This window comes from Lepidochelys kempii, chromosome 9 (assembly GCF_965140265.1).
Source record: "Lepidochelys kempii isolate rLepKem1 chromosome 9, rLepKem1.hap2, whole genome shotgun sequence".
NCBI lineage: Eukaryota > Metazoa > Chordata > Testudines > Cheloniidae > Lepidochelys > Lepidochelys kempii.
The window spans coordinates 41,438,047-41,458,676 of NC_133264.1; the positions used below are offsets into that span (position 1 = coordinate 41,438,047).

Genomic DNA, 20,630 nt, shown 5'->3' on the forward strand with positions numbered 1-20,630 from the left:
ATTTTAAGCCTTTAGTTAATTAATGTCATACAGAAAGTTGTGCAGATGTGTGCTTTGTCTACACCTGAGAATAACCTCATCCAGCAGTCAGTGTAGCTATACAAGGGGTCCCTGGTATACATCTCTCACTTATCCGTTGTTTCTGATATCCATCGCTCATCAATAGGGGAACATGTTCCGATTTATGTTGGTCCTGATTTGCATATCTGTCGTTTGCACGGATCGGGACTGATATAAATTAGAACATGTTCCCCTCTTGTATAGTATAGTACAGTACTGTACTTGCGTCCACCGGCCACGGTCAAGGCTTATTACCTACGGAGAACGTTCTACATGCTAATTAAGGAGACGGCCGGTGAAGGAAAGCCCAGTGTAAAGGAGTTTTGGAAGTCCTACAACATCTTGAATGTTGTGGAAAACGTTGCCGCGTCAATAGAAGAGGTCACTTCACAATGTATATATGGCATTTGGCGCTGTGCATGGCCAGATGCTGTCCACAGCTTTGTGGGATTTGATGTCATTCCTGCTCTCGAGCAAGAAATTGTCAAGTTGGCGAAGAATGTCGGCTTCAAGAAGGTGGAGGAGGAGGGTGTACAGGAATTGTTGTAGTCTCATGCTGAACAAATGAGGAACTGATTGAGCTGGACCAATAATGGATATCCGAAAAAAGCAAGAATGATGATGACGTAGGGCAGGAAGCCAGAAGTCTGACAACAAAGAAATTCTCCCGTTTCTTTGGATTGCTGGATGAGATGATGGAAATCATATAGAGCAGTGATCCTTTTCGTGAACGGTCTGCCAAAGTCTGAAGGGCTCTCAATGATGCAGTGGCTTGCTACAGGGAGATCAATCGTTCAGAGATTCATGCAAGAGAGCAAATGTCAATAAAATCCTTTTTTAAGACTTCTGCAACCAAAAGCCAGCCACGGAAAAGCCAGCCCAAGAAAACCTAGCTATCCTACCTAAGTTTAGTGTAATTGACGCTGTTTTATACTGTATTACTGTATTGTATTTACTATATTAAAATGTTCTGTGTGTTTGAACGGCATTAGTAGGGTTCTACATTATTTTCTTCAATGTTTTATGTGTAAAATGTGTACTGTAGAACCTGTCATTGTAAAATGCTACACTGTTTAAGCGAAAAGAACATTGTCTTAAGTGGATGTGGTGAAGTTGTGAATGCATCCCCCTCTTATTCCATTATTTCTTATGGGGAAAAATTCCCTGGTATATGTCATTTCAGTATCCATTGCCCTTTCCAAGAGCACAACCCCAGTGTATACAAGGGACCCCCTGTATTAGTGCATATCTCTATGGTTAGACAGCTTCAAGAAAGGATAACACTATCTCAGTTAGTGCAAATCCTAACCTGCCTCGTTCTGTGTTTAGGGGTTGGCACTGGGTCAGGTACCCTGACTGCTGAATCAGGGCTATTCCTGTGGCCATATCTACACTACAAACTTTGGTCAGCTCACATTATGTCGGCATACATCTGCTGAAGTTTGTAAATCACTCGGGCATGTGCATACTTGACTACTTGCACCGGCACTGTGCATGTTTATCCTGAGTGCTTGTGCATGGCTGGAGCACCCATAGAAAAAAATTAACTGGTGCTTAGCACCCACCAGCAGCCAACCTCCCCTTCCTTTCCCCCCCCCCACTCCTGCCTGCTGATGGCCCTGCCAATCAACTCCTCCCCTCCCTCCCAGTGCCTCCCACCCGCTGTGGCGTGGGGGAGGCACTGGGAGGGAAGAAGGGGGAGGAGTGGGGACAGGGTGTGTTAAGGGCGGGGAGTGGAGCAGGGGTGGGAAGAGACAGGGTGGGGACTTGGGGGAATAGGTGGAGTGGGAGCGGGCCTGGGGCTGAGTGGGGGTTGAGCACCACTGGGAAAAATTAGAAGCTGGCGCCTGTGCTGGAAGGGACCTTGAGAGGTCATCTATTCCAGTCCCCTGCACTCATGGCAGAACTAAGTATTATCTAGACTATTTCTGACAGGCGTGTGTTTAACCTGCCCTTAAAAATCTCCAGTGATGGGGATTCCACAACCCCCCTAGAATGTCTTTGGGGGTCAGTTTACTGAGGGACAGCGAAAAACAATTCAAGGTCGTTAGTGGTGGTCTTGGAGCTGCAGATGGCGGAGTGCAGCTTTTGGGCCTGAGAAATGAGCACTGATTGGTGGGATTGCATCATAATGTAGATTTGGGTCAACGAGCAATGGCTGCAGAACTTTCAGATGTAAAAAGCCACATTCCTAGATCTGTGTGCTGGGCTTGCCCCAGCCCTCCAGGACAGGGACACCAAAATGAGAGCTGCACTAACAGTGGAGAAGGGATTGGCATTTTATTCCTTGAGGAATTCTGTTCCAAAAAATTAAAAATGCTGTGCACAATATTTTAAAATTCTGCATATTTTATTTGTCAAAACTACACAATGTAATTATGCCAGTTTCAATTATTTTGGTAATTTATTTCAAATATGTCAGCAAGTATGTCTGTAACAATACAGATAACAAAAAAGATTCAGGAAATGTTTTATGACAAATAGATTGCTTATTAATATAAAACTTTGAGTAATTAAGGCTACGTTTTAGTCACTGGTATTTTTAGTAAAAGTCATGGACAGGTCATGGGCAGTAAAGAAAAATTCACAGCCTGTGACCTGTCCATGACTTTTTTACTATTTACCCTTGACTAAAACTTGGGGGGGGGGTATCTGGGGAGGGAAGCCTGGGTGCTTGGTGGTCAGGGGAGCAGCATTGTGCAGCCCGGGACCCCTGCAGCTGCTGGCGGGAGGGGTTGGCAGGGCCAGCAGGTTCCCTATCTGGCTACGCACCTTCCTCCCACCCCAGCAGCAGAATTTGGGTGTGGGAGGGGGTTGGGATAGAGTGAGGCGGGCTCTGGGCAGTGCTTACCTGGGGGCTCCCCAAAGCAGCAACATCCCCCTTGCTCAGCATTTCAAAAACATGCAGGGGGATGGGGGGCAGGGATTACATCTGTTCTCTGTGACCTCGGGGCAGTGAAGTTTAAAGTTTTGCGACCAGTCCAGAGCGATCACTGTCGCAAGGAATGGGGCCTTGTGGGACAGCTGCTGGAGGACCTTTAGGGTCAACACAAGTTATATAGTTTTCTTTAAAAATTAGCAGCAAATGTGTACTGCTTAATATATTTATTGCCATATCATTACATTTAAGCTGTTCTGAGTAAAAACGGGCGGTGAAGGGGAGAAGAGGCTTCCTCATTATGGATCATTAAGGGTCAACTACACTACAACAATAATCATGTTGGAGAACCTGAACACAGGTTTGACTTGCTGTGTAGATGGATCTAGCTGTGCTGTAACTATATCCCTGAATCATGCTACAACCCTTGTTGACAAACATGTCAAACCAATAATAGAATCATAGAATATCAGGGTTGGAAGGGACCCCAGAAGGTCATCTAGTCCAACCCCCTGCTCGAAGCAGGACCAATTCCCAGTTAAATCATCCCAGCCAGGGCTTTGTCAAGCCTGACCTTAAAAACCTCTAAGGAAGGAGATTCTACCACCTCCCTAGGTAACGCATTCCAGTGTTTCACCACTCTCATAGTGAAAAAGTTTTTCCTAATATCCAATCTAAACCTCCCCCACTGCAACTTGAGACCATTACTCCTCGTTCTGTCATCTGCTACCATTGAGAACAGTCTAGAGCCAATCTAATAGCTTTCTTTGATAGGATAACAAGCATTGTGGATGGGGGGAAGTGGTATATGTGGTATATCTTGAATTTAGTAAGGCTTTTGATACTGTCTTACATAACCTTCTTATAAACAAACTAAGGCAGTGGTTCTCAAACTAGGGCCGCCGCTTGTTCAGGGAAAGCCCCTGGCTGGCTGGGCCGTTTTTTTTATCTGCCTTGTCTGCAGGTTCGCCCAATCGCAGCTCCCTCTGGCCACGATTTGTCGCTTCAGGCCAGTGGGGGCTGCAGGAAGTGGCGTGGGCCAAGGGATGTGCTGCTGCCCTTCCTGCACCCCCCATTTGCCTGGAGCGGCAAACCACGGCCAATGGGAGCCGCAGTCGGCTGAACCTGTGGACGCGGCAGGTAAACAAACCTGTCCAACTCACCAGGGTCTTTCCCTGAACAAGCGGCGGCCCTAGTTTGAGAACCGCTGAACTAGGGAAATACAACCTAGATGAAGCTACAATAAGTTGGGTGCATAACTGGCTGGAAAACTCTTCCCAGAGAGTAGTGGTCAGTGCTTCACAGTCAAGCTGGAATGGCATATCAAGTGGGGTCCCTCAGGGCTCAGTTCTGGATCCGATTCTGTTCAATGTCTTCATCAGTGATTTAGATAATGGCATAGGGAGTACACTTACACTGCTGACACATATTTAACTCTGTAACGTTCATATATCCCAGAATGATGATTGATTTTTTGGTATTAGCAGGAGTTTTGTAAGCAAGGCACAGGAAGTAATTCTCCCATTCTAGTCTGCGGGTTTGTTTAGCCTAGAGAAGAGAAGACTGAGGGGGGACATGATAACAGTTTTTAAGTACGTAAAAGGCGGAGGGAGTAAATTGTTCGTGTTAACCTCTGAGGATAGGACAAGAAGCAATGGGTTTAAATTGCAATAATGGCTGTTTAACTTGGACATTAGAAAAAACTTCCTAACTGTCAGAGTGGTTAAGCACTGGAATAAATTGTGTAGGGAGGTTGTGAAATCTCCGTCATTGGATATTTTTAAGAACAGGGTAGATAAATGCCTGTCAGGGATGGTCTAGATCAGGGGTTGGCAACCTTTGAGGTGTGCCGAGTCTTCATTTATTCACTTTAATTTAAGGTTTTGCGTGCCATTAATACATTTTAACGTTTTTAGAAGGTCTCTCTCTATAAGTCTATATGTTCTATAACTAAACTATTGTCATATGTAAAGTAAAAAAGAGTTTCAAAATATTTAAGAAGCTTCATTTAAAATTAAATTTAAATGCTGATCTTATGCTGCTGGCCCACTCAGCCCGCTGCCAGCCTGGGGTTCCGTTCAACTAGGCTAGCAGCAGGCTGAGCGGGGCCGGCGGCCAGGACCCTGGCTGGCAAGGGGCTGAGCGGCTCAGCCTGCTGCCACTCAACCCGCTGCTGGTCTGGGGTTCAGTCCACCGGCTCCTGCCAGCCAGGGTTCTGGCTGCCAGCCCCGCTTAGCCCGCTGCCGGTCTGGGATCCCGGCCCTACCCACATAGAGTGGGTACCTATCTTCTCCCTGGTTCTAGCCCATTCTCTTCCTCTCTCTCTGCACTGAGCGGAGGGTGGGAGTGCACTGAGCACAGGGCTGGGGGTTGGGGTGCAGGGTCTGGCCAGGAGCTAGAATGAAGGAGGGGGCTCAGGGTTGGGGCAAGAGGTTTGGGTGTGGAGTGCTTACCTGGGAAGCTCCCATTTGGTGCAAGGGGTGGGGATGGGAATGTGGGGGGTGCAAGAGTTAGGACATGGGGCATGAGGGGGCTGGGTATGTGGGGGGTGCAGGAGTCAGGGCTGGGGTTGTGGGGGGTGCAGAGTCAGGGCAGGAGGCTGGGTTGTGTGGGGGGTGCAGGGGTCAGGTCAGAGGGCTGGGTGTGTGTGAGCTCACGAAAGCTTATGCTCAAATAAATTTGTTAGTCTCCAAGGTGCCACAAGTACTCCTGTTCTTTTTGCGAGTACAGGCTAACACGGCTGCTACTCTGAAACCTGTCATGATGCAAAAATGTATGTTTTGTAAAAAACATTAAGATCATGAAGGTTTTGGTGATCGCTCTCAAGAGCAATTATTTTGTTCAGAAGACCTTTTATTTTCTGGTAGCATTACTTTCCTAACTTTTCTGTTTCCAGAACATTATTAGGGGTGTGTCCATAGATTTAATTTCTGTACAAATATAGGGTGTTTTGATTTAATACTCACCTGGCATATATTCTGATGGTGCTGTCTGCTGATCTCTTGACATTTTACTAATGTTCCAATGATGGGCAGTTCTGAAAATGGTAATTCATTATTTATTATTGTGAGAAACAGCTGTGGAATACCTCTCTGAGGCAAGAGTTATTTTAATAGTTATTTTTCCTTTAGGGTGAAATGCCGGTCAAGATCTTGGTGTGCAGTATCGGTCATGATGAAGAGCCGGCTACCTCTTGTTCTCCTTGCGTGTGGCTCCTTTAACCCCATCACAAACATGCACATGCGTTTATTTGAGCTGGCTAGAGATCACCTTCATCAAACAGGTCAGTAGGATGGAGTTTGTGCAGCCCTCTTGGGGAACATGGAGTATTTGAAAGGAAGGTTGGATTTTCCAGTCTCGGAACTAAGGGCTGATTGGGTGTCATTTTAACATTTTCTCATTTTCATGGTATTATTTTTTGCTAATTAAGTATGAGTCTTTGATAACACACTTGATGGAATGTTCAATAAAGAAATCCTAATGTTGTTACCTCCTCCTGTTGAGTCTGGTTACCAATTGTGGAGATTTCATAACAAGGTGTTCGCACAAGTGCAGATAGTTTTGTAAACAGTTTTAAGATCTCATTTGCAGATTTCGAAATTTGCTGCAGGCTGGTTCCGGTGAAAGTGCACCGTTCTTTGGAATGGAGAAGAAGCATTTATGTTGAAATTTTGCAGTTTTATGATGATGTAATTTTATATGAAGAAATGGTATAGTTTGCAGTTTTGACTACCAGGCAAAACTGGGAAGGGGAAAAAAGTGAGTTTAATTACTCATTACGCATATTCGTTAAAGGGTAGAACTTTCCTCCTCAAGCAAAACAGTCTACATGAGGGACAGGAGGTCAAAATTTCAGCAAGCTAGGAAGTCTCAGCAGCTAAGCGGAAGTGGGTAGTGGCCTAGAGAATCAGCAGTCTAAAAGAAAGCAAGAATCTGAAGCAGCACAGTACTGCTAGGAAGGAAAGAATCCTAAAATTGATTAATTCTTAATTCCTGAGTGCTTTCTCCCAGAAATTGTCAGGGAGTGGGGATAAAGAAGTGTGCGGGAGGGAAAGAATGGGTAGGGAGATAAGGCATTTGAAAGTGGTTGGAGAATAGCAGTAGCAGGAATTGTTTGGTCAAACATGGGGATCCAGAAATGCTGCTAACCTGCATTGGTTAGAGAGCAGCAATTGCATGCTAATAGCATGCTTTAAGAGGAAACTGAGTGGTTTTCTGGATGGAGAATTGCTAAGCTGCCTTTGTTGTACTAAAGGGTTTCAATCATCTAGGAGCACCAGAACTAAATAGTTAAAGGAGGTTTGAAGTGGGCTTCCCTTCTTTTGGGTTACTGCTGCCCCTGCTGTACAGTTGGACAGAGAGAGGTTGGGCAGGGGTAGGAGTGGGTCATCTGCTCCAATATGGCAGGCAGCACGGCTGAGGTGGTGTGAAGTGGGAAACAATCTGATACTGTAACAGGCCAGTAGCTGATTGCTTTCCCTGAAGCTAGGACTGAACCTGGAAATGAATTATGACTGTCTGAATCACAGTTCATTCCCTGGTCTTCTCTGGCAGATTGTTAAATAACAATTTAGCCCAAATTTTATTAGAAATGTACCTTTGGAAGATTGAAATGAAAGTTTTGCTTTGCAATGTGACAGTCAGTTCTTTGATGTGTGATAGTGTTGTTGAATTGAAATTGAATGAGTTAGGCTGTTGTTGTGTCAGTGTGATAAGTTGTGGGGTTAGTGGGCTAATGTTTGGTGATTGGTATTGTGAGGGATGTAACTTGTTTTTTTTTACTTTTTCATTTAATCAGTGCTGTCAAGGTTCCTTCCCCACTCTGAACTCTAGGGTACAGATGTGGGGACCTGCATGAAAGACCCCCTAAGCTTATTCTTACCAGCTTAGGTTAAAAGCTGCCACCACCAAAGTGTTACACAAAGAAAAGGGAAAGAGCCCACTTGGAAACGACTTTCCCACCGAAATCCCCCCCAAGCCCTACACCCCCATTCCTGGGGAAGGCTTGATAAAAATCCTCACCTTTTTGCATAGGTGAACACAGACCCAGATCCTTGAATCTTAAGAACAATGAAAAAGAAATCAGGTTCTTAAAAGAAGAATTTTAATTAAAGAAAAAGTAAAAGAATCACCTCTGTAAAATACCTTAAATACTTTACAGGGTTGTCAGATTCAAAACATAGAGAATCCCTCTAGGCAAAACCTTAAATTACAAAAAGATACAAAAACAGGAATATACATTCCATTCAGCAAAACTTATTTTATCAGCCATTCAAACAAAACAGAATCTAACGCATATCTAACTAGATTGCTTACTAACTCTTTACAGGAGTTCTGACCTGCATTCCTGCTCTGGTCCCAGCAAAAGCATCACAAACACAGACAGGACCCTTTGTTTTTTCTCCCCCTCCAGCTTTGAAAGCATCTTGTCTTCTCATTGGTCATTTTGGTCAGGTGCCAGCGAGGTTATCTTAGCTTCTTAACTCTTTACAGGTGAAAGGGTTTTTCCTCTGGCCAGGAGGGATTTAAAGGTGGTTAGCCTTCCCTTTTATATTTATGACAAGTGCCAGCACAGGTAATTGAGTAATGCACATTGTATAGTACATCTTTCTGTTAAAGCAAATAGACCTGTTGTTCACTTATTTAATTTACTATTATGATGGTGACCATCTAAGTGTATCTCCTGTTAATGCATACAGATTTTCTAATATAAATAGTCTAAGCAATAAGGGGGTAATCTTTATCTCTGTCATGGTTTTCTGTAGCACCATGACTGTGCTTTCTAAGTGCTTCCCAGGTAAATTAGATCTGCATACGAATAGCTTTGTGGAATCTTCTCCCAGGGCTATGGCAAGTTTTACTTGAGGTAACCAGATAGATAGATAGACATTTTTAAGTCATTCTGGCTGTGATGGGGAACTCTCTAAGAGAAGGGTCTGGCAGCATGCCCTAGACACTTGTCACAGTCCGAGTTAGTTTCCTCCAGAAGCTCATTTCACAGTAGAATCCCTCTACCCAGAAAGCTTAAATGCTTTGTCCTTCACTTTGTCTGCTGCATTGTTCCAGAGGAGTGAAGATATCTGGGCAGGATGTGCATAGAGATGTGCTTGCTGAAGTAGCTGAGTCCTGATCGATTGATGGCTTGGAAGATGAGGACCATGACCTAGAACCAGACTGGAAACCTGTGGCGGGGTCGGAGCTCAGTGATGCTGTGCCACAGAGGCCTGTTTCACTAAAGGGGGACCATGGTCTGCTGTATTTTGCATTGCTTCCATCTTCAGACACAGATACAGGAGTTGTAATAATGCTCTCTCTGAGTAACAAATGTTAAGGACTCTGTAGCATGGTCCTTCTTCAGAAGGTGTGAAGTTGTTAGCAAGCTGAAGGTAGAAGAAAGCATTTTTGGTTAATGATGCTACCTGGCTGTGTATGCTCAATGATGAGTCAGATGAGCTATATAGCAGTTATGCAATAGTATGGTTCAATTTCTCTTCACAGTCCCGCTTCTCTGTTATGAATGGCATGAATCACCCGTGTAATTATGTAATCACTATGTAACATAACTGACATAATCTCTGGTAATTTTTTTCCATCTTTTTGCACATCTCTTCAGTTTCAAATGCAGTCTCTATATTCCTATTTCGTATACTTTCCCACTTTAGGAATGGTATTTTATTGAGTTCCTTTTAGATCTTCAGTGATAACTGCATTCTTATCAGCAGATGTCAAGAGATTCATCCTTTCGTTAATATCAGTAGACAAGTCTTATGAAATCACTTCATAAATGCAGTAGATGTGTCTATACACCACTGAATAGCTATGAGAATAATGCATCTCTTAGTCTGCATTTTATCTTTTCTCAAGTGAAACCATATTTGACTTGTCATGAATCCTCATACGTAGATTTTTTTCCATATGTGATACAGCTCCTTGTTCTGCAAGTGTCTTTTGGAACTTGTGCTGATTGTGAAAAAGGGTTTTGGCACAATCTGTTAATGCTAATTCTGTCAGATGCTCATGTTCCCCTGCCATCTTTATAGTTTGTATGAATTCACACGGTTTCAGTAGACAGTGAGAAAAGCCAATTCTAGAAGCTGCCTGACATTTGGTGTTTTGAAATATTTTTGATAGTATTCTGGTTTGTATATCTTCTGTTGGTTGGTGTCTCCTACCTGGGTGCTCCAGACAAGCTCAAGAGGAGTGGAGGACCAAAGAGAAGAACAGTGAAGATCAGTGAAGCTGCAGGGACCCCAGATCCATTCACCCAGCACATGCCGTAAACATGTTGTTGCATGGTAAAGCTCCCATTGTGGCCCCTAGGGTAACTGGCTGCAGGAGTAGCTGGCATGTAAAAGACTGCAGGCTTTGATGGCCTCTCATTTCTGCACATGTGACTTTCCTCTGGATTCCCCTCAGTGGATTCCCCTCTCACCCTGAAGCATATAGTCTTCAGGAGACTGGAGGATTGGAGTTAACAGAGAAGTTATTGAGAGGAGAAGAGTCAGAAGAAAAAAAATGAGGAAGAAAGGAAAGAAAGAAGGGGCCGGGGGGAATGAAAGAAAATGGACTGAAAGAAGATGAGATGGTTGCTGTTGTGTTAGGACATTGTTCAAGAGGGAGGTGACACCCAAGAGAGAGTGCCAGCAATACCAGTTGGGAACCACTAGAGTTTACAACTTGTACACGTGTGTAAAGGCTTTATTGTAACCAGTATTACTTACTATTCACACCTTGCTGCTGCTTCTTGGCAAAGTATGATTGCTGCCTTGTCCCCATTTTTCAGATGTACTCCATGCATGATGCCTCAAAAACTTACAAAAAGCATGTCCATGACACACAGGAGTCAAATCAACTTGTCTCCTAGCTCTTCATGTTTATCAGATGATATTAGAGATTTTTTTTTCCTCTTTGTGTCTCTGATATATCCTGGTTTTTTTCCATATATTCTGGTGCAATATGTTGATTATAGAGGCCCTTCTTACATTTATTACTAGTAGCTAATAATCCATCAATAGAGGACTATAATATCATAATGTTGCTCTGTCCTTCTGTGACCGAAAGCACCCTTGTATTCACCACACTACACACCTGTGACAGAGTGCTGGGCAACAGCAGCTGAGCCACTACAACTCTTAACTGATTACTAGAGCAGACCTTATTAAGAAGAGCTGTGCCTAATTGATGGGCTGAGAACTAAAAGGCCATATGGGAAAGGGGGTTGCAAAAAGATACCCTGGAGAGAGAGATCTCTCTCCCCTCCTTGCCTTACGCTCCCTAGGACTGTAGGGGTTAAGGCTATTTGGTGTGTAAGGGTGGTGGAAACAAATATTGTTAATAAAGTGCATGGGGTGTTTTACCAGCAAAAAGGGCTCTACGCTGTTTGTGGGCTTGAGCAGAGGCAAGAGCGAGCTGGTCCTGCCACAACACCATTGTAATAATCTTTGTACAAAATATGGCTTGTGAGGGTATCGTTTGAGAACTAATAATTCAGTGGTTGATATGGTGATATGTAAAGTTATGAATACCCCCTGTATGATATTATTAGCAAACGTTCAAAACCAGACAGCCCTGCCTATGCAAATATTGTTAGACAGGTCCAAGGAATGTCTGCTTACTTCAATTTACATATAAGTAATAAAAGGGACCTTCAAGATAGCAGGGGGAGGAGATCGCATGAAACAGAACAATTTTCATTTTAGCAAACACAATGGGGTGAAAAGAGGGCAGTCTCTGCTTAAATATACTTTACTTTCAAGGGAAACCCTCAGAAAAATCCACTTCAAAGATTCACTGGACTATAAAAGAAAGAGGAGAACTCCAAGTCATCTCTCTCACCTAAGAAGACAAAGGCACCAGCGCTTTTGGGTCTATGGAAGAGATCCTGGCAAAGAAAAAGGTCAGTCTCCATCTTGCTGGAAGACTGGGCATGAAAAAGGCCATCATAAACAAGACCTTGAACCAAAACTTGATAGATTAAGTTTTAGGCTCTTATGTGTATTTTCACTTTTAATTGCTCGTAACCATTTCTAACTTTATCTCTTAGGCTTTGAAGTTCATTCAATATATCATCTTTTGATAATAAACTTGATTGTTTTTTTTAATCCAAACCAGTCCAGTGCTGTGCATAAACTGAACTGTTTGGTAACTTCAGTTAAGGCAACAAACTGTTGAATATTGACTCTTTACGTGGGGCAATGACTCGTAATATCTGAATTGTCCAGAAAAGGGCTCGACTTTGCAGAACACACGTTTTGGGGAAAATCCAAGACTGGGAGTGTGTTGGGATTACCCTGGTAACCAAGGCTTGTGGAAGCTAGAGTGTGACTGGTGTGTTGTTTGCGAACTGCAGGATCAGGGCTGCAGCTATACACAGACACCCAGGGTGTGACCTGCATCTTAATAGACTAGTTATGAGCAGCACAGGTCGGGAGCTACAGGAGCAAAACATTGTGTGGCGCCCAGAGTTACAGAGCAGCTGGTGACACAGCCCCACACTGGTCTGGATTGCACCCCAGAATGTGATGCCTTCTCTCATCTAGTTCTCTCCATTCCTAGCTCTGTTCCAAAAACAGCGTCTCATCACGCACTGAACTCAAAGTTTGGAGACTTCAAACTCACTGCCCCTTCTGTTCTCATTACTCCCTCATCTACCTTGTGCCACTTTATCGTTACCTACTGTTGGGTGATGAGACAGTAACTATGACAGATTGTGGAACATGTCTATGTCATCTTATGAGTTCTATTTTGGGTTACAGAGTAACAGCTGTGTTAGTCTGTATTCGCAAAAAGAAAAGGAGTACTTGTGGCACCTTAGAGACTAACCAATTTATTTGAGCATGAGCTTTCGTGAGCTACAGCTCACTTCATCGGATGCATGCCGTGGAAACTGCAGCAGACTTTATATACACAGAGAATATGAAAAAATACCTCCTCCCACCCCACTGTCCTGCTGGTAATAGCTTATCTAAAGTGATTATCAGGTGGGCCATTTCCAGCACAAATCCAGGTTTTCTCACCCTCCACCCCCCCACACAAATTCACTCTCCTGCTGGTGATAACCCATCCAAAGTGACAACTCTTTACACAATGTGCATGATAATAAAGTTGGGCCATTTCCTGCAGAAATCCAGGTTCTCTCACCCCCTCATCCCCCTCCCAAAAACCACACACACAAACTCACTCTCCTGCTGGTAATAGCTCATCCAAAGTGACCATTCTCCCTACAATGTGCATAATTAAGGTGGGCCATTTCCAGCACAAATCCAGGTTTTCTCACATCCCCCCCACCCCCATACACACACAAACTCACTTTCCTGCTGGTAATAGCTCATCCAAACTGACCACTCTCCAAGTTTAAATCCAAGTTAAACCAGAACATCAGGGGCGGGGGGGGGGGGGGTAGGAAAAAACAAGAGGAAATAGGCTACCTTGCATAATGACTCAGCCACTCCCAGTCTCTATTTAAGCCTAAATTAATAGTATCCAATTTGCAAATGAATTCCAATTCAGCAGCTTCTCGCTGGAGTCTGGATTTGAAGTTTTTTTGTTTTAAGATAGCGACCTTCATGTCTGTGATTGCGTGACCAGAGAGATTGAAGTGTTCTCCGACTGGTTTATGAATGTTATAATTCTTGACATCTGATTTGTGTCCATTTATTCTTTTACGTAGAGACTGTCCAGTTTGACCAATGTACATGGCAGAGGGGCATTGCTGGCACATGATGGCATATATCACATTGGTGGATGTGCAGGTATACGAGCCTCTGATAGTGTGGCTGATGTTATTAGGCCCTGTGATGGTGTCCCCTGAATAGATATGTGGGCACAGTTGGCAACGGGCTTTGTTGCAAGGATAAGTTCCTGGGTTAGTGGTTCTGTTGTGTGGTATGTGGTTGTTGGTGAGTATTTGCTTCAGGTTGCGGGGCTGTCTGTAGGCAAGGACTGGCCTGTCTCCCAAGATTTGTGAGAGTGTTGGGTCATCCTTTAGGATAGGTTGTAGATCCTTAATAGTGCGTTGGAGGGGTTTTAGTTGGGGGCTGAAGGTGACGGCTAGTGGCGTTCTGTTATTTTCTTTGTTAGGCCTGTCCTGTAGTAGGTAACTTCTGGGAACTCTTCTGGCTCTATCAATCTGTTTCTTTACTTCTGCAGGTGGGTATTGTAGTTGTAAGAAAGCTTGACAGAGATCTTGTAGGTGTTTGTCTCTGTCTGAGGGGTTGGAGCAAATGCGGTTGTATCGCAGAGCTTGGCTGTAGACGATGGATCGTGTGGTGTGGTCAGGGTGAAAGCTGGAGGCATGCAGGTAGGAATAGCGGTCAGTAGGTTTCCGGTATAGGGTGGTGTTTATGTGACCATCGTTTATTAGCACTGTAGTGTCCAGGAAGTGGATCTCTTGTGTGGACTGGACCAGGCTGAGGTTGGTGGTGGGATGGAAATTGTTGAAATCATGGTGGAATACCTCAAGGGCTTCTTTTCCATGGGTCCAGATGATGAAGATGTCATCAATATAGCGCAAGTAGAGTAGGGGCTTTAGGGGACGAGAGCTGAGGAAGCGTTGTTCTAAATCAGCCATAAAAATGTTGGCATACTGTGGGGCCATGCGGGTACCCATAGCAGTGCCGCTGATCTGAAGGTATACATTGTCCCCAAATGTAAAATAGTTATGGGTAAGGACAAAGTCACAAAGTTCAGCCACCAGGTTAGCCATGACATTATCGGGGATAGTGTTCCTGACGGCTTGTAGTCCATCTTTGTGTGGAATGTTGGTGTAGAGGGCTTCTACATCCATAGTGGCCAGGATGGTGTTATCAGGAAGATCACCGATGGATTGAAGTTTCCTTAGGAAGTCAGTGGTGTCTCGAAGGTAGCTGGGAGTGCTGGTAGCGTAGGGCCTGAGGAGGGAGTCTACATAGCCAGACAATCCTGCTGTCAGGGTGCCAATGCCTGAGATGATGGGGCGCCCAGGATTTCCAGTTTTATGGATCTTGGGTAGTAGATAGAATATCCCAGGTCGGGGTTCCAGGGGTGTGTTTGTGCGGATTTGATCTTGTGCTTTTTCAGGAAGTTTCTTGAGCAAATGCTGTAGTTGCTTTTGGTAACTCTCAGTGGGATCATAGGGTAGTGGCTTGTAGAAACTCGTGTTGGAGAGCTGCCGAGCAGCCTCTTGTTCATATTCCGACCTATTCATGATGACAACAGCACCTCCTTTGTCAGCCTTTTTGATTATGATGTCAGAGTTGTTTCTGAGGCTGTGGGTGGCATTGTGTTCTGCACGGCTGAGGTTATGGGGCAAGTGATGCTGCTTTTCCACAATTTCAGCCCGTTCACGTCGGCGGAAGCACTCTATGTAGAAGTCCAGTCTGCTGTTTCGACCTTCAGGAGGAATCCATCTAGAATCCCTCTTTCTGTAGTGTTGGTAGGGAGGTCTCTGTGGATTAGTATGTTGTTCAGAGGTATTTTGAAAATATTTCTTGAGTCGGAGACGTCGAAAATAGGATTCTAGGTCACCACAGAACTGTATCATGTTCGTGGGGGTGGAGGGGCAGAAGGAAAGGCCCCGAGATAGAACAGCTGCTTCTGCTGGGCTGAGAGTATAGTTGGATAGGTTAACAATATTGCTGGGTGGGTTGAGGGAACCATTGCTGTGGCCCCTTGTAGCATGTAGTAGTTTAGAAAGTTTAGTGTCCTTTTTCTTTTGTAGAGAAGCAAAGTGTGCGTTGTAAATGGCTTGTCTAGTTTTAGTAAAATCCAGCCACGAGGAAGTTTGTGTGGAAGGTTGGTTTTTTATGAGAGTATCCATTTTTGAGAGCTCATTCTTAATCTGTCCCTGTTTGCTGTAGAGGATGTTGATCAGGTGATTCCGCAGTTTCTTTGAGAGCGTGTGGCACAAGCTGTCAGCATAGTCTGTGTGGTATGTAGATTGTAATGGATTTTTTACCTTCAGTCCTTTTGGTACGATGTCCGTCTGTTTGCATTTGGAAAGGAAGATGATGTCTGTCTGTAGTGAATGTCTTGTTACATGTCAGCCTCCAGTCTGAATGAAACCTGTAGTGTGGCTTTCAGTGTTCATTCTTGACACTTGACACCTAATGGACAGTCTGTGTCTAGGAAGCAGTGACAGAGTCATTAAAGGCCATCAACACTGAATTGCTCTACCCCAGCTGAACAATGCGTTTGTAGCTAGCAGGGTCAGTGTCTTTGAATGACTCTGCCCAGAAGCTGATGAGCACTGGAGCCTAGAAATTTCCAAGTGGAAACACAAGAAGAGAAAAGGCGTCAGAGACTGTTTTAAAAGAGAAATGCTCTCTAAGGTTATGTCTACATTGGCAGAGTTTTGTCACCGAGAGTTTGGTCAATGATCAAAAAGCATTTAAAGAAAATCATTGTTGCATGTTCACACTGTCATACGCTGTCAGCATTGCACATCCACACTTGGGGCAGTCACATCGATAGTGAGAGCAATACACGGTGGGTAGCTATCCCACAGTTCAGCTCTCCACTTTCTGCCAGTAGGTGTTGTGGGAAGGCAGAGAGGATCGCAGTGCATCATGGGTCCGGGCTCAGTGTCCCACGATGCATTGCTTTCTGTCCCAGCATTCCGTAAATTTCTGTCTTTGGTTCATGTCTTCGGTTCTTCCCACCCCCGGCCTCGCCTTGACTCCACCCCTGCCCCGTCCCCATTCCAACCCCTTCCCCGCCCCAACTCAACCCCCTCCCTGCCCCTATTGGACTCCTTTCCCAAATCCCCGGCCTGGCCCCACCTCTTCCCCTGAGCGCGTCTTGTTCCTGCTTCTCCCCCCTCCCTCCCACAGCTTGTTACATCGTGAAAAAGCTGTTTTCGGCATCAAGTGCTGGGAGGAGAAGCAGGGACGCGGCGCGCTCAGGGGAGGAGGCGGAGGTGAGGTGAGCTGGGGTGGGGCAGGGAGCTTGGCTGCCAGTGGGTGCAAAGCACCCACCAGTTTTTCCCCGTGGGTGCTCCAGCCCCAGAGCACCCATGGAGTCAGCGCCTGTGGTGAATGGCAATGGAGTTAGTGTTGAAGCTCCAAAGTCAACAGGAATCACGGTTGTCTGAGGTGCTGTCCGACATGGATAGGAGCAAAATTAGATTGCTTTTGACATTCATGCAACAAGTGAACATGGTGGAATGTCATGCTCGGGAAACTAGCACTGAGTGGTGGAATCACATAGTTATGCAGGTCTGGGATGATGAGCAGTGGCTGCAGAACTTTTGGATGCAGAAAGCCACCTTCCTGGAACTGTGTGCTGAGCTCACCCCAGCCCTGCGGTTCAGGGACACCCAAATGAGAGTTGCCCTCACGGTGGAGAAGCGCATGGCGATTGCAGTGTGGAAGCTGGCTACTCCAGACTGCTACCGTTCGGTCATGAATCAGTTTGGAATGGGGAAGTCAACTGTTGGGGCTGCGTTAACGCAAGTGTGCAGGGCCATTAATCGCATCCTGCAGTGAGAGACCATGACTCTTGGCAACGTGCATGAAATAGTGGAGAGCTTTGCAGAAATGGGTTTCCGTAACTGCAGAAGAGTGATAGATGGCATGCATATTCCAAATTTGGCTCTGGATAACCTTGCGATGGAATACATCAAAAGGAAGGGGGACTTCTCCATGGTGTTGCAGATGCTTGTCCATCACCACAGCCGTTTCACTGACATCAATACGTGGTGGTCCGAGAAGGTGCATAATGCACGTATCTTCAGGAACACCAGCCTTTACAGAAAGCAGGGGCTTTCTTTCCAGACCAGAAGATCACCATAGGGGATGTCAAAATGCCCACAGGGATCTTGGGAGACCTGGCGTACCCCTTAATGCCATGGCTCATGAAGCCGTACACGGGAAAACCTAGATAGCAGTAAGGAGTGATTTAACAATAGGCTGAGTAGGTGCAGGATGACCATAGAATGTGCATTTGGTAGATTAAAGGCCCGCAGGTGATGCCTTTATGGGAGGTTAGACCTCAGTGAGGAAAATATTCCCATAGTCATTGCTGCATGTTGCATAATATTTGTGAGGGGAAGGGCGAAAAGTTTGCTCAGGGGTGGACTGCTGAGGCAGAATGTTTGGCTGCTGCTTTTGAGCAGCCAGATACCGGAGCTATTAGAGGGGCATAACAGGGGGCAATTCAAATCAGGGAGGCTTCGAGGCAACACTTGGAAGATGAGAACCAGTAACATTTTTTGCTATGCTTGGGACGGCAATGCTTAATGAAGTTGAGTTTTGTTAGGCCAAGAAGCACTTGCAATTGTTCAGGCCAAGGATTCAATGTAAGCAAAAGATTACAGTGCTTCTGTATTTGCTGATGCCTTTTGCTAGCATAACTTGCATGGAAACAAATAAAGAGTGCTTATCTTTCAAATAACTTTGCGTTTATTGCAAAACAAAAAAACCACAACAGCACACACATACAGAAAAATGCACATTCTCAGGGGAGAGGAGGTACTAGGGGAGGGCCGACTTTCAGAGCTGAGCATAAGTCCAACTATCGTTTGTGAAGATGTCTGCGGGGTGGGGTGCCCGGGAAAGTGAGAAGTCCCAGAATACAGAAAGGAATGCACGGGTGGAGTTTGGGGAGGGCATGGGAAAGAGTTCTGAATGTGTTGAAGGGGAGGGCTTGCACACATGTGCTCAGTCTGCAGCATTATGAGGTACTGCAGCATGTTGGTTTGCTGCTCCAAAACTTTTATCATCCTCTCTATTGCAACCCTACTGTAGGCCTTATTTTTCTTTTCTTTTTCTGCCTGTCGCTTTCCTGCCACTGCCTGCATTCAGTGGTTCATAAATGGAACCACAATACCTTATTATTCACAGTTATTTTTAGGATGGAGGTTTCATGCTTCATTCCCAAACAAAACACTGTTTTTCACAGATCACAAGATGCTGCTTTTCCTTTCTTCTGTCCAAATCCAAAAGACCCTAGATAAGTGGGGGTGGTGTTTTGAGAAAATGTGGTGTGAAAATTGCGATATGAATGGAAAATAATTTTTATTATAAACTTGATGTGTGAAAAGCACTCTGTTTATCTAAGGACTGTCCCCTTAAAAAGATCTTGATCTTGTTCATCCTCAACTACAAACGAGTTAAAGGTAAAGAGGCTTCGAAGGCCACAATAGCCAGATGGATTAAGCCATATAGTGCTTGGAGGATTCATGTCTGACTAGACTCAGTATGGTGATGGGCACCGTGTAGAACTTTAAACCTCATGTATGTTAATGAATTTATTCTAACACCCATCTGTGGTAGTTAAGGAGTTCCCACCCAACCTGTGAAGAGATTTGCAAGGTTGCAGTGTAGGGTCTTCCACTACCATTTTTATCAGTGGCTCAGTAGTTTACTTCCTTTTCTAAATGTGTGGATGACATAGCTATCTCAATGTTTTTCTTCACATGGATTGCTGTTTCTTATTTCCTCCCAAAGGTTTATCTGAAACAAAAGTGAAAAATGTTGTCTTGCCTGTTAATTTTTTTCTTCCTCCCACTGTCTTTTTTTGTACTTGACAGTCTCTTCCTTTTTGGTTTTATGAGTATAAATCTGGAATGATATCCCTTTATAACACTTTTTAATTTGTAAAGAGTATTGGGTGACTAATATCTGAACTTCTGCAAATGGCCGTAGGGCCAAAACACTGGACATCTAATACTGCTTGACACAGTTAAATATAATCTCTACATAAGATAAAGAATTTGGTTTAAATAGAATGTTGAAAAAATACTGTTTTCATTTCACTGACATTAATATGCTAAAAGGTCTCCAAGGAACATTACTACTCTTTTGTGGATTAAAGGCAAACTATAAACATTACTTTAATGTAAATCTTTTATTTTGTGATTTAATGTATGCATAGTCATACACAGACAAAGAATAGTTAGAAAAATTAAATAATCCAATTAAGTAACTGGGTTCTGAAAACCAAGCAAGTGTCTTAGTAGTTTTTTTTAATGAAGAAATAAAAATATTTTTATAAATATTCACTGAAGTGTGCTGTGCATCTATACTTTGATCATTAAAACACAAGATTACCTCTTTATTATTTCCAAATGGACATGAGTATTCTTCACTATGAGGTGTTGAGCAGCTGCCCCCCAGAAGGTGATTGTATTTCAGTTAAAAAAACAGGAGTACTTTTGGCACCTTAGAGACGAACAAATTTATTAGCGCATAAGCTTTTGTGGGCTATAGCCCACTTCATCGGATGCATAGAATGGAGCATATAGTAAGAATACACACACACACACACACACACACACACACACACACAGAAGGTGGAAGTTGCCATACAAACTGTAAGAGGCTAATTAATTAAGATGAGCTATTATCAGCAGGAGAAAAAAATTTTTGTAGTGATAATTAAGATGGCTTATTTAGACAGTTGACAAGAAGGTGTGAGGATACTTAATATAGGGAAATAGATTCAATATGTGTAATGACCCAGCCACTCCCAGTCTCTATTCAAATCCAAGTTAATGGTATCTAGTTTGTATATTAATTCAAGCTCAGCAGTTTCTCATTGGAGTCTGTTTTTGAAGCTTTTCTGTTGCAAAATTGCCACCCTTAAATCTTTTACTGAGTGGCCAGAGAGGTTGAAGTGTTCTCTCACCGGTTTTTGGATGTTATGATACCTATATGTTCCATTCTATGTAACCGATGAAGTGGGCTGTAGCCCACGAAAGCTTATGCTTTAATAA

At 44.2% G+C, this 20,630-nt stretch overlaps 1 protein-coding gene across 8 annotated transcripts in view; it reads left to right on the forward strand.

The window, feature by feature from the left end:
* Window positions 1–20,630, forward strand: part of NMNAT3 (nicotinamide nucleotide adenylyltransferase 3) — a 79,232-nt gene that overhangs the window by 19,189 nt on the left and 39,413 nt on the right. For 7 of the 8 annotated variants that reach the window (XR_012160809.1, XR_012160812.1, XR_012160810.1 and 4 more), the window contains one exon: window positions 6,070–6,221. Coding sequence is in view for 3 of the 8 variants with exons in the window: in XM_073359985.1 (XP_073216086.1) it covers window positions 6,070–6,221 (152 nt within the window). In the remaining 5 variants the exon portion in view is untranslated. Of the gene's footprint in view, window positions 1–3,035; window positions 3,300–6,069; window positions 6,222–20,630 lie in introns of those variants that run through there. The other variant, XM_073359986.1, reaches the window with a different exon arrangement.